The 14,948-nt window shown below is 41.2% G+C and overlaps 1 protein-coding gene across 4 annotated transcripts in view; it reads right to left on the reverse strand.

The window, feature by feature from the left end:
• Positions 1-14,948, reverse strand: part of unc5a (unc-5 netrin receptor A) — a 186,524-nt gene that overhangs the window by 26,886 nt on the left and 144,690 nt on the right. For 2 of the 4 annotated variants that reach the window (XM_077577805.1, XM_077577803.1), the window contains 5 exons: positions 10,322-10,510; positions 7,796-8,095; positions 4,010-4,097; positions 2,644-2,812; positions 88-321 (listed from right to left, as the gene is read on the reverse strand). In XM_077577805.1, the coding sequence (XP_077433931.1) occupies positions 88-321; positions 2,644-2,812; positions 4,010-4,097; positions 7,796-8,095; positions 10,322-10,510 (980 nt within the window). Of the gene's footprint in view, positions 1-87; positions 322-2,643; positions 2,813-4,009; positions 4,098-7,795; positions 8,096-10,279; positions 10,511-14,948 lie in introns of all 4 variants that reach the window. The other 2 variants (XM_077577804.1, XM_077577802.1) reach the window with 1 other exon arrangement.

A 14,948-nucleotide genomic window follows, 5' to 3' on the forward strand; every position in this document is an offset into this window, starting at 1 on the left:
TGTTCTCAAGAGTGCTTAACCAAATGCCTCTACTAAACATTGCCTGTAAAATTTTACAGAACACGGAAAAGTGACATGGCCGCGTACCTTAAAGACATCCTGCGTGTCGTCCATGCAGTAGACCCTGATGTTGTACTCCAGCGTGGAGCAGTAAGCGTCGGAGAAGAGCACCAGTCTCAAGCGCTTGGCGGCGCCCATGTGCAGAGACTCCCCAACCAAGGCGAAGGTGCCCAGCTGCTCGGAAAACAGTTGGCACGTCTCGGCCTCCAGTTGGCAGTAATAAGGGTCCGACGTCAGCTCCTCACCCATCAGCAGGACGTCCTAGAAGAGGTGAGGACAAAAAGTTGGGAATGAAAGGTCACGCAGTCATTTGATTTATTAAGTGAGCTTGTGATCTTAAGGTGTTAAGGTAATGTCATATTTGAAATGGACAGCATAAAAAAAAAAGGATCTCTGGAAAGGGGGAAATTGTTAGGAATCTAAACCTGTCCAAAATGTGCACCAGCTTGAGCGGACAGCCCGGCTAAATCCAAACTTACAAACCGTTGGGTCAAAAATAACCCAATTTTGGTCAAAAAATTGACTGACCCGCTGCTTGGGTCAATTTGACCTGACTTTCTGGGTTGTCTTGTACAACACAACACACACTTTTTTTTTTTTTTGCACAAATGACCCAAGAAGCAGGTTGATCAATTTTTTTAATTTCATTTTAGATTTTTTTTTTTTTACCAAAATTGGGTTATTTTTCGCCCAACAGTTTTAAGGGTGCAGGCAATCTTGTTGGTGAAAAATTATTAACCCAACCTTGAGTAAAAGTAACCCAATGTGCTCAAAGTGCGACCCAGCGAGTGGGTTAGGAAAACAAGCCAGCATTTTTTAATGCGTATGAAAAGAGACAAATGGATTCCTGGTGAAAATCGATGGCTCTAGCAAAAGGAGGTTTGGTAAATATTGGATTTGTGACAATTTTGGAACATTTCCCAGTTTTAAGTTAAGTGAGATGAAAACAACTTTTCAATTTCATGTATAACAAATCACTGTTGCCTGATGTGATCAGGGTTGATTAAAAAAAAAAAAAAAAAAAAAGATGACAGCTGCACAAGTATTAACTGCTACTTATTTTCCAATGAGAAAGAGGACGGATTTGAAAATGTCAGAGCGGCAGCTGTGCTACAACAGCATCTCCAGTAATAATGATGGGAGACCTAAAAAAACAAAAACAAGCAGAGATCAGGACTATTTTTACGACAACACTATGCTAATTTGATGGCGACAAATTGGAGTGGAGGTGACAATGTCTTCTCTGGAAAGTCCATCATGCCAGTTGACTGTCTCGTCCCGTTGGCCGCATCAGGCTGAGGCGAGCATTACGGCTGCCAAACGATCTGATCTATGGGACGGCGCGCCATCGACATCCGTGGAATTAGTATCGACACAATTCATTTGCTATGCAACCACAACAGAGTCACACTTTTTCATCATCTGAATATTTCCTGGATGTGCGGGACGGCTCAATTACGCCGCTGAGTGCTCACTCCAGGAGCGATTCATTTCCCTTGCGCCTGCTCCTGCTTTCATTTCCTCTGTGCCTTCTTCAAAACGCTGACACGACATTCTTTCCTTTGTCCACTTTCCTCCGATGGTGGTCATGCAGTTGGGCTAAATTTGGTCGGATGGATGATTAAAAGCGTAGGTCAAACTCCTGCCTCGGACAGGCCGATCCATTCCGCTGCCACCGCACACGGCGAGGGTGAATTATTTATGCGCAATATTGAACATGAGAGACGAGCTCCTAATATTCCAAAGCCCACCAGCGAGCGGTCTTACCAATTGCTGCCTCAAACCATGTTTGTAGATGCCTAAAACTTCTCGCCAACTTCATCCTCGAATTTCTAATTTCACGGCCAGAAACATGGGGAGGGAGCTCCACCTTCAACTGTAATTACAAGCAGAAATAGCCAACAAGCACTAAAAGTACTTTGAAGTAAGTCATTTTTGCGAATTACGTTGCTTGGCAACTACTGAGCTTGAAAAAGACGGCGCTTACAGCCTTTTATTCTGGCATTACAAGGAAACTTTCTTGGGGTCACGTGTTGGGCCTGATTGGACAGCAGACTCTGTGGTCTAGTTCTCTTAACTCATTAACTCCCAGCCATTTTTCCTGAAGCAACGCCCTTTGCTCCCGGCTGTTTTACTGATTTTGCAAGGCCCAGAATATTGTGTTCTATTGCTATAAAAACATGGAATCTACAAAAATAAAGATCAGTAAGAAAAAGTATATTTCTATAGGTTTCCGTTTTGCAGTTAGCATTAGAATAAAGCTAAGTTTCATCATTATTCACAAATCTATTTAGAACTGTGGGTAAATCAGCTTGTTTTCAACGTAGCCCTGGTTGATCTCTTATACTCTGCTGCCACCTGCTGCCCATTTTTGTAATAACTACCGTTGCTTGACCCATTCTCTTCAGTTCAGAGGCTGCATCAAAGCCTTCTGTATGCTCTAGCATAAAAACAACAACAAACAAACAAAAACATATAAATACGTCTTTGGGAGCATGGTGATATTTTAACTAGAACGTATTTATATGTTTTGGGGAACAAACGAGTTGAGGATCAACAGTTGGCGCTATGGTGCCATCTCACCTCCCAAGCACCCTCGTAGGTCTGCTTCTTGAGGCGGACGGCCCAGTTATCAAGACATGCGTCCGAGCACTGGTCCATGCTCAGGATGACGGGTCGGCTCAGGACCACCCCCGGAGGCCCGCAGCTCACAACGGGACTGATCAGGGTCTGGCAGCCGGCCAAGGGTAACCTATGGGAGAGAGAGAGAGGGCGGCATGAAGCAGAATGAAGAGCTTTTGCTGGACTTATTAGTGCTGGCTTTAAGGAAGCATGTGACATTGTCACCTCCGCAAATTAGCCGACTGTATAATGAAGGTCCGCGTTACAAGGTTGGTTGTGAGGAATGCCAGACAATGTCGCACATTCCAAGCATGCAAGTCAGGTCAGCCCCAAGTGTAAATGCTTTTAAAGCCATAGTAAAAGCCGTGCTTTTTTACTAGGGATGTTCAATGCCACTTTTTTCAGACTGATAGCAGTATGAGTACTCTTGAGTAGTCACCGATACAAAGAGAAAGTACCAAGTATCGATACCACTACTACTTTTGATACGAACATAAAGTTGAAAAAACAAAAACAAATGACAGATGATTTTAAAGAAATACCTATGAAAAAAAAAATTCCCCTTAAAATGGCATGAAATTAATTATTTTATTTCTATTTCAAATATTGCCATGGTCCCAAAGACGTATTTATAGTTTTTTTTTTTAATTATTAGTATTTTTTTATGCTAGCGCATACAGAAAGCTTTGATGCAGCCTCTGAATTGGACAGAATGGTTGAAGCAATGGTAGTTGTTACAAAAACGGGCCAGCAGGTGGCAGCAGAGTATACGAGATCAACCAGGGCCATGTTGCAACAAGATCTTTTTGACAGTGTTTTCAACAGGTTTGTGAACAAAAATGAACCTGAGCTATTTATAATGCTAATTTCTACAAAACGGAAACAGATACAAATATACTTGTATATGCCAATTAATTTCATATAATTTTAAGGAAAAATGCTATATTGGGATGTATAGGTCAGCCTATATATTTATATATTGTATCAATAGTACTAGTGGTATCGGTACTTAGTATCTGAAGAGTTGAGTACTCATACAGGTATTTGTCAGAAAAAAAGTGGTATCGAACATCCCATTTATTATGCATAAATGTTTTGGCTTATAGGTTAGGTTTATGCTTGAACTCAAAGACCAATGAACCATGAATTAATATGAAAGAGTTTATCTATTGCAATTAGAGTTGTTAACTTACTGAACTTGGACTTGTAGTCTATTAAGCGTTCACTATGACGACTAGACGTAATTGTTTGCTCACATCCCTCTTCGAGAGCACCGGCATGGACTCTTAAGACATCAAAACAAACAGGCGGTGCTTAAGGGACCCACCTTAAATCCTCCTTTTTCTGAACGGTGAGATAAATCTCATAGATCTTGCCTCTGGGGATGGCCTCAGGAGGAATCAGCAGGCTGATTCCTAATGCAAATAAGAAAAGGTAGAGAGAGGCGGTGGTGAGAAGGAGGGGGCTCATTTGTTCAGACCCAACACGGCTTTTGTCATCGCGCAAAGACGGCCGGGCCTCGACAAAACCGCACGGCTGCGCAAACAGCAAAACAAATCCACTGTGAAGGTCACGAGCGGCCCGAGAAGATGCAAATCTCTGCGCCGGCAAGCCCAGGTGACGCACGTCTCCTGTGGTTGACAATTAGCAGAGACAAAAGCCTGCGCTGCATTGTCGTTTTAATGCGTTCTGCCTGCCACAAAGTAGATAATTGAGACCAAGGAACAGAAGACTCCGGAAAATCCTCGCATCCCCTTGAGAGCGCAAATGCACCTTAGAGGAAAGAGAAAGAGCCGCTGAGGTGGTTTGAGCGGTGTGGGCATTGTCAAGCCACAATTACCCACTTGGAAATCTATTTTAAGCGCCGTACAAAAATGGTGACACAAGTGTGAGGGTTGCGAAAACGGCTTATCTGTTGAATCAGGTGAGTTTGCTTTAAATGCTCTCAGCCCCTGTAAGGAAGGATCTCGAAAGTCCATCTCCCATGTGCCGCAACCAAATCAGCACCAGGCGAAAATAGGTTCGAGAATTATACGGCTCTGCTCCGACTCAATGCATGCAAGTGCAAATTGTGTTTCTGTGTCCCAAGGAGATGATGCATTGTATAGGCTGCATGGCTTTAAGTTAACCCATGCATAAAACATTGAGTGAAAACAAGAGCGCTCCAAAAAAGGTTTACACATTTGTCACCTGTAAAACCAAAGAGTTATCATCCGGATAGCCAGCTAAGACGAGGCCATTTCAGACAGGTGCTGCATGACAACAACCTTTTTTTTTTTTTAACCAGAGACGGAAATGTGGAATGATGGAATTAGTCACGCTAAAATTAAAAGATGATGTCCAATACGCATCCTGAATGTGATTCAAATAGCACTTTCACAAATTAGAAAATTTACACTTTTCACTAGAAATACCAAGATTTTTCAAGACTTTTTGGAAATGGTGTCAAACATAAACAAGTTTATTACAATTATTGAAAATTAATGAAATAAAAAAAAGAAAGAAAAAAAGAAAAAAAGGGAAAACTGAAATAACACTTTCATAACTAAAAAAAAAGTTTGCAAAAATAACTGCCAAACTTTATTTTACAAAATTAACTAAAAATAACCATAATTGTAGCAAAAATGTCATTTGTTTTTTGTCTTACATGAGTTTTCAGTGCTGTATATTTTTTTTAATGGTCTCTATAAACTGTGTGTATATATATATATATATATATATATAAACATAAAAACTCAACTAAAATGAAGCATAAAAAAAATAAAAAGAGACAAACTAATAATAAAAAAAAAAACTAATGTATTATGACCTAAATTCAATGAAAAATGTCATTAAAGGAATACCCAACCATTAGGGATGGACATTTTAACCAATGACTCATTTTATTACCAATTATAAGAATTTACTTGTGTGGAGTTGGTGGTTATTTAGTGTTTGAAGCAAAACTGGGTGCACTACAGACGTGCTGTTTCACTCTCTAATAATTTGGACAGTGGGATATCTACAACAAGACCTCTGTTAAAATAGTAATGAATTTTTTTTCCCATTGTTCTTCCAGGAAATTCAGTCAAATAGCCATTTGTAGTCACCTTGACTCCCCCCACCCCCCCCAAAAAAAAAGTAATGTAGAGATAAGTGCTTATGGATATTTCATAATCACGCGCCAGACAAATCTTTAGCGTTTAACGCACCCTTATAAAATCAGCGAGTGATTCGCCAGGCCGTCATCATGACTGAAAGCTCTAATTTAAATAATTTGTTCTCGGTTGTATTCTTGGAATCTCTCTGAGCTCATTTCATTTGGTACGTTTTCATTCGACTGTCAAAGTGGATGCTCAGCGCTGTGATAATCGGCTCACCGTGGTCTGCAGAGTGGCCTTTCGGGGTTGCAATTAGGATTGATAAAGAAACACCCGATTATGAAAAGAAACAAGTGAGAACGGTAGTTTCGGCAGCAATTCAACTTTACCACCAGATAAACTGACTTTACTAAACTAACTATAATGAAAAATGACTTCATACCGTCCCTCCTTTTGAAATTCAGCCATTGTTGCATAAAGAGAAAGACCATATTAAAAGGGCAAAATGTGGAAAGAAAAATATGTACTTCGACATCTCGCGTTGTTGAGGTGGAAATTTCCCAGGTCGACAAGAAGAAAAAAAGGACTGTAATAATACAGAGGGGTTGCTGTGGCGACACCTCATCTGCGAATGTGCATTGAAATCGCCATGGTTACCAGGTGGCGAGGGGGACTCAAAAGACCACGAGTGTTGCGATTTTGCAATCACAATACCGACCGGATGGCTGTTTTAGGTGTGGCTACAGTTGTGTGTGTATGAGTCTTTATATTATCAGTAGATTTGTCTTCTTTTTCTTGATTGAAGGAAAATTAATGAGCATGTTAATGTGATGGGAGATGCTAATCAAATTTTCTGATCACCTGCTTAAATGCTAAGGTCGTAATGAGCAGAATTAAGGTGTCATCACGCAGAGCTGCGTGGCATATTTCCTCTACTTTAGTGCGCCCTCTACTTGATCTCAGTTGCTTCAAAACAATTTATTCCACACCGCTGACCACATTCCGAAGGAATTAGTTCAGGAAGCTCATGTAATTTTGTGCAAGTCATAAACCAGTAGGATTCAGGGAAACATGAGTTATTTGCAACCGCGTTTTATTTAACCCACTACATCTATGAAAGCATCATTAATTACAGGAAACCCCCATTTATCATGGGGGGGATGTTGAAGAACACCAACCTTTTTAAAACAGAGCTACCTCTAGGGTACTAAATAATGTGAAAGGCTACCAGTTTGATACATACTTTAATATCAAATTTGCTCAAAATAATTGGGTAAATCATCGATCTCATCATTGTTGCACTTGCTAGCTTGTTTCCCGTGAACGTTACGGTTTGGTTTAAACTTCAATATTGACCAACAATACATCTATTTTCAAAATATCTTCATTACCAAATTTACAACAATACAACTGTGGTACAAAAAAAAGAGAGAAGAAGCTAAATAAATAAATAAAGTTGCATCTCACTGTGGCCTACTCATGTGGACTTTGAAGGCTACATGGTGGGCACTCACGGACACCATGTTGGTGACCACTGTTTTAGACACACCAATAATAGTAGAGTAACCATATTTGAAAAAAACTTTTTAGTTATATTAAACTTAGTAAAAAATTTTTTTTAAAAAAAGCTAAATCGCTAACCCCCTAATAGCAAAAATCCACTTAAACCACCCAAAATTCTTCATGAACTGCTGATAAACATTAAATATATGTTTTCTATGAAAAAAAATGGAGGGAAATAGTGTAAAACTGACAAAAAACAACCTGACCCACAAAAAATGCATGCTAGCAACAAACGAAAGGGACTTTTCAAACTTGGACGCCGGACCGGAGATGCTAACTATCTTAGCTACGCTAACGCTAGCTAGTTTGAGGTTAGTAGCAGTGTAGATACATTTAAAATTGGACCAAAGACAAAAAATAATCTTTGTTCTGCTTTTGGCCAGATCAAATCAGATTTTTTTTGTGTATAATATCCATACAAATAGCGAATACGGATTTTGGGCGCAAATCCAACATGAAAGTAAACTCACCAGTGTTGGGAATTGTCAGCCTGCCGCCCAAGAAGTTGAAGGTCCCATAAGAAGTGTTGGCCACGTCACGGGACAGCGTTTTAAAGTAGCTCTGAGTGGACAACCTGCTCACAAAGTCGGCGGGGTCTGAATTGAGCTTTCCATTGTGCAGCGTGTGCGAACCCTTGGGAAGCGGGTCCAGCAGAGGCCCGTTAGTCATGGAAAACTTTCCGGTGGCATCGTGTCGGGCCCGCAGGGTGCCCTGGTAGCTGGTGGTGGTGCTTGTTAGATCGGGCTGGATGGTAAGCAAATGAGAATTCTCTGTTTGGGTGGGAAAAAAAAAAGATGGAGAGGGAAAACAATGAGTGGCGAGAGGGGAGCTGTTAGCTCGCGCCGGCAGACCTCACACACGCCGATGCTGTCACAACACCAAGAAAAGTGACAGAAAAACAGGAAAGACACATGGTGATGAGAAAAACACGCACGCTCCCGACAATGCACAAACACCCCAGCCATTTGACAGCCCTCCCCCTCCTTCTCTCCATTTGACTCTTTAACAGCTCAACAATTAATACCAAACAACTCTGAATCACAAACACGGCAGCCCACTTCTCCACCCCCATACAAGCCACAAAGTCGTATTTCTACTACTCGTGAACAAAAAAAGCTCACAGGCGTACACGGTGAAAAAAAGAAGAAGATGCAATTCTTGACAATGAGGTGATGGCAAAACACAAAGCAGTGTCAGGCAATCTGATAAACACACACATTTCTTTCTGAGACTGAACCACTGCAAACACATCCACCTGGAGAAGACGCACAGTACTTAAGCCACGTTTCCGTCAAGCAAAACGGTTGAATTCAGATTGCCGCTCTACCTGTTGGTCATGTAAATCCAGATCTAGCTCAAGAGTAAACTATAATTCAGAACAAATTCCTTTGGTGTGTTTGCAAATTCACCAAAACAAACAATGACTAAAAAAATAAGACTAATGGCTAAAAAGGGGAGCAAGCCGGAATACAAGCATGCCGCAAATGAATTTACGAAGAAGAAGGTGACAAAGTCTTTATCCGCAGCCCTTTTTAAAAGGGCAGGCTTTGTGTTATTTCCATTCTTGTTGTTTCAGGTAACAATTTTCTGTCAACCGGTCAACAGTGCGTCTCGCGACGTTCTGCCCCACTGGTTTGTACACCAGGGAATCAAAAAACAAGTAGCAAAGGTTAAAATTTTAAAACTTATTTTGGTACTTTTCACACCTTCTGATATGTACAGTAAAACTTTCCAGAAGACCAGCAGACCCTGGATTCAACAGACAGAAGTAGCTAAAGTAGCTGTTTGTCTGTTAGCTTCAGAATTAGCTGTGATGGTCAAATGTTTCGGAGTTGTGCTACTGTCTTGGCAAAAGTTACTTAAAGAAGACTAGAGCAGGCTAAAATGTGGCAGCCATGTTAACGGGGGAGAGAGTCTGTTCAAATGTAACGCAAAGAATGGTTGTTAGCTTAGCATTGCTGAAGGCGCGCATCACCAACGACTATGCTAGCTCTAACATTATCCTCACCCCAACAAAGTAAGTTTAGATCAAGCTCTGTTTTATATATATATATATTTTATTTTTTTTAACTGTACTGGGTGTTTTCAGGGCACAAACAAAGTACTAATAGACTAGGGATGGGCAACTGGCGGCCCAGGGACCATGGCACCTTGAAACCCCCCCCCCAAAAAAAAATATTGACTTTTTTTTTCAAACCGCAAACATTGTCTCCCCCCCCCCCCCAAAAAAAAAAAAAAAATCTGACCCATTAATATGTGAATTTGCATGTGCTGAACTGCACAGTTGTAATATCACCATTCACCACTAGATGGCAGACATGGTTTAGTTGCACTTTATTGAGTCTGCCCTGTACTACAACATGAGTAGGCCGAATTATTTTTTGCAGATTTGGAATGATATTCAGGACAAACATAGTACCTCAATAGCATTAACATTTTGAGTGAGATGATTTTTGAGGAGCAAATAAATGCACAAAATTAGTTCTCGAAACCTAATTCTGTTTGTTGTTCAGCAGTTTTGTGCCGTCCTTGAATCCAATTTTTATGCAAAAGAGCCCTTTGCACTGGAGAAAAGAAAGAAGAAGAAAACAAATCACAGTATGTGGTAATTCTCTTGTTTGCTTAAAACTCTTTGATGCTTGCTGATCTGAAAAATGTATTATAAAAAATGAACTATATTAAGAGCACATATTTCGTCCACGTCCAAAATAGCATTTTTGTCACACACCTGTTTAGGATGTGCATGGTCCTATGTGGTCCCCTAGTAGCACTGATGGAAAAATTGTGCCCCCCCCCCGCCCTGCAGCATTCCACTATGCACCTTACAGAACTGAATGGCATCCCTTGGCGGAAACGTGGCCTAACGATACATATCGATGAATGCGGCACCGTCACAGCGGGCAGACAGATTGACGGACGCACAGAGGAGGGTAAAGCAAAGAATAGTGTCCTACTGCTGTGGGTGAGGGGCCTGCGTGGCCGCGGCGCCCACACACCTGGCTTGCTGGGCTTGATGCCCATCGGCTGGAAGCCAGTAGTGAGGATGGACGAGTCGGCCACGTCGGCATCCAGGCCGGCCTTCTTGCGCCGGTACACCAGCACCACGATGATGAGCAGCAGGGTCAGACACAGAGCCACCGCCACCATGCCCACGTAGAGCGCCACGTCCTCCGTTCCGCTCACGGCTGTAAGGAGAAAAAAAATGAAGAAATAAAAGGCCGGGAATTATTTACAAGCAAAAAGGCTCCCTCAGGTGTAGCATGGAAATACCTGTGGGCTCCTGCGAGGAGTTTTATTACCTGCTGTGTAAAGGTCTCAATTCGTTTAATCGAATAAAATCAGTTACGACATTTGGCGCTTTAACGCTGCTTGACATCCCTGAAGGTTTCACACAGAGTTAAGAGAATGCATTAGCAAATATTACACCACCAGCCGGATATAAATGGCTCGACTTTTATTTAAATTTGTAGACAATTCAAAAGAAAACAGGTTCCGTCTTTCTTCTTCCTCTCATTTCTGCCCCGGATAAATATTCATGTTTTCCTCCACCCTTTCTCTTTTTCCTATGAGAACACAACAGCGAAAGATTTGCCCAGTATGCGATTCAAGTCTCTCATATAGAATATGCTTGTCTCTCAAAAGCATGGTAACCGCATACAGTGTGGAAATGATAACTGCACCCAGACATTTGCAGGAGAATGGGATTTGCTATGGCTGTCTTTCGACAGTTGGAGGATTTTCATGGCGGGGGAGGAAGATGTTCCTGGGGCCTTTGTGGAGGGCATTGTCCCAGGGATCCACGGGGGCGTAGTAGCGTCAAGCGAACGCAGTCAAAAAGGGGACACATTCAGCCGCGGCCGAATCCTTTCAAGTGCACGGAACACAGGCGAAGGTTAAAGCGCGGCTGCTTGGTGTGTGCCGAGTTGACAGCGAAAAGGACAAGGACAAAAAGAAGGAAGACAATTCAAAGCAGTGAAGACAAGAAAATAGAAAAGAGCAACAAAACAAGATAGCATGCAACTGCGGATAATGTGTGATTTACATTTTATAAGATCTGAAAGAATTGGAATAAGAACAAACCAGATCATCATTAGATATTATGACACATTTGAAGGACACAGTGGGTTTTTCCACTACTGTGGATGTGTACTGCGTCTCAGGAACTAGAAACGGCATGCACAAAGTTGACACATTTTAATTGGTGTGAGTACATCTGAGACATGAAAGTCTATACGTAAGAAGAGTATCCTCACTTTATAATTTTGACATTTGTGACATAACGAGATTTTTCTCTTTTTCCTGCATGTACTGTTGAAAATGTGTACCTAAAAAAAAAAGATGTAGTCAAGTCCACCTTTATCGAGTCCACCTTTAAGTTTGAGTAACAAAGGTCAAAGTCAAAGTCAGTAATATAGCTAACAGCTAGCTGAGTTGTTTAATAGCAAACTGTGCTAAAGTTGCTGCTCACATGATCGAGGGGATTCATCCTAACAAATATTACACCACTTACACAGTCAGTAATATAGCTAACACTGGCTATGTTGTTTGTTAGCAAACAATGCTAAAGTTGCTGCTGCAAAGCTAACAATAGTCAGACAAAAAAAATGATTGGTTCTGTGAAACATGGACAAGCTAATTACCGGGTAGCTCACATGACTGAGGGGATTCATAACACAGTCAGTAATATAGCTAACACTGGTTATGTTGTTAGCAAACTGTGCTAAAGTTGCTGCTGCAAAGCTAACTATAGTCAGACAACAAAAACTATTGGTTTTGTGAAACATGGACAAACTAATTACCGGGTAGCTCAAATGACAGGGGATTCATCATCCTAACAAATATTACACCACTTACACATTCAGTAATATAGCTAACACTGGCTATGTTGTTTGCTAGCAAAAATAAACCAAGTACTGACAACTTGGATGATGAATGTTTTGCGCATCTTCCAGAAAGACAAGTTGATTTTTGTTGAACTGAGGCTAATTGATTAATTGGATTTACGAATCGTGCTAATTTCAAATAGCATCTTGAGCTGTGCGCAATTAAATTACACGAGCTTGCGACTGAGGGGAAGATAAATGTTTCATTAGTATCCATTCATCGTAGGAAGGAAGCTAAACATTGAGATTGAAGCATTATCATGTTCTTGCTCAGACAGACAATCCGAACAAATCCTACACATTTCATAACAAACATAGCATTAGTAGTGATAAGGCTAACATTTGACGATACAAAGCTTGGAATAAAAACAAACACTGATGCTAATGTTAGCTTATCCTGTTGCCATGCTTTATCTCTGCTCACAGCAGTATTACACATCGCCTCCTTAATCCTTCAGAGTATAAGCAGTGTGTTTTAACCGAAACAAAGCTAGCTAAACCGCTCAACCTCCCACGGTGAGATGTCCAAAAATTTGAAAGAGACTACACCTCTTGTCAAATCTTCCAAATTCAATAGTCTGGGCGAGTCAAAGGCCAGACAAAAGGCAACGCTGTGGTATTTGGACTCGCGAGTCTACTGAGAGACGAGCAGACGCAATACAATGCTTGTCAGCTAACTGCTAATTGGATAAACATTGCCTTGAACTGGCTTGCTTGGCTTTAAGGGGCGAACCAAAGGCACCGAGCAAACGCGCGATGCATAGATCCACTATCTCCCCCGTGCGTACCTTTTCTCAAAAGCCAAACAAAGTATGTCAATCAGGTGAGGCTCTCTGGTATTCCTCGCATCCTTATCGGCGCATCACGCAGTGAAGTTTTATCTGCCCCCGCCAGGTGTCACCGCCAAACGATCCCGATGCTCACTTACAATCCTGACCAGCATCTGCTCTCTCCCCCGCTCATTGATTTCGCTGATGCCAGTCAATAACAGAGAGGGCATTTATCACACTTTAATTGACATAGTTAATCAGGCTTTATAATTGAATGGGCTTTATGCTCACACAAACGCAAACCCCCCCCAATCTTTCCTTCACCCATTTTACAGTCCATCATGTCACTCCATCATTCATTGCTACTTCCTCTAATTGCTGTTATAGAACTTTTGTTTCAGCGTGCGTGACCTCACTTTATGATGGATGCCCATCTGTGAGGAGAGTCAAAAGACCTCCGGCCGATCATTGTACTTTAAATTCAGCAGCTCAGAAGGGTCGTTTAGGGATTCCGTTTTGAGACAGGCTCATAATTCATCTCGTCAGTGGCCACAAAGTTGAAGTGTTGAACTCTTGTGGCATTGGAAGTCGCACCTGTAAGGCACCGCTTCCGCCACCATACATAAAGAACTTTGCAGCCCCATGCGCCTCTTGCCGGGGTATTTATCATGAGCCTCGGGAATATATTTCATCCCATGGCCATTCCCGGTCACCCGGCTGAAGATGAATCACGCTGGAGTTCTTCAGGTCAGGGATACGTGGCTAGTAAAACTCTCAAAGTGAATGTGACCATTACTTTCGTCACAATACAGTCATCCTATCCCTCAGCAAAGCCCTGGTGAAATATAGGCCTGAACAAACGGTCATCCGTTTTTCATGCCACCTCTGACCCCGCAGTGACAAACAAAATCATGACAAAAACATCAGATGTCGCTCGGCTAAATTAACCCTCAAAGCAAAAGGGAGATGATGAGTTTGATGATATCAGCCATAACAGCATCCTGGAGCAAATCAAGTTTATGACCGTCATCACAATCACACAGCCAGATTTTTTTTTCTTCTAAATGACATCCTAATTTCCTTGTGGTGCCCTTCACCACCTGCCATTTTGCCAAGTGCCGATGTCTTCATCGTTTGCAGAGTGTGCTTATAGCTTCATAAGTAAGGTAGGTCTGTTTTTTTGAGAGAGGCCGCACAAAACTCATTGCAGCACATGAAGTCTTCAACATACACCTTTTGTGGGCCCTATTTTTTTCCAAACCGGATTGCGCCGTGGCTGCCGTGCCCCAGGCGCATCTCACAATTTGGTGACAGAAAAGTTGACTGCGTTCGGCGTAACAAAACCAAAAAGTACACTAGATTTTAGACTCACAGGAAACAGGTCTAACTTGTGGAGCATGTGGTTCGACGAGATTGTGGTGGATTTAAATGAGGCACAAGCAGACAGATTTGGTGCTCCGTGGACATGTGTGGTGGATCGTATTCAGGGGCGGACTGGCCATGGGTAATTTCGGGAGTTTATAATAAATAGTAATAGAAAACAACAACAATAATAATAATGGCTGCTCGATTACGGAAAAAATTAAAAAACACTATTATTTTGGTAATAATTGAAACAATTATTTTTTTTTGGTACAAAACAAGAAAATGTTTAAACATTTAAAAAGCATTATTTGAAACACTATAAATATGTAAGTTCCTTTTGGACCAAACAAGATTGATTAAATTAGTCATTTAAAAATAAAAATAAAGATGCAAATATATAAAATAAAACTACTCAAAATAAATAAGTATTAATAATCTTTTATTTTTTTACCATTATGGTGATTTTGTAATTGTGCAGTGTAAAAATTGAAATTGTAATGGAATTTCGATTAATTGCGCAGCCATAATAATAATAATAATAAACAGAATAAATAGTTTGGCTCATGTACAACTCCAACCCACTGTTAAATAATAGAATAATAAAT

Source organism: Vanacampus margaritifer, chromosome 10 (genome assembly GCF_051991255.1).
Source record: "Vanacampus margaritifer isolate UIUO_Vmar chromosome 10, RoL_Vmar_1.0, whole genome shotgun sequence".
NCBI lineage: Eukaryota > Metazoa > Chordata > Actinopteri > Syngnathiformes > Syngnathidae > Vanacampus > Vanacampus margaritifer.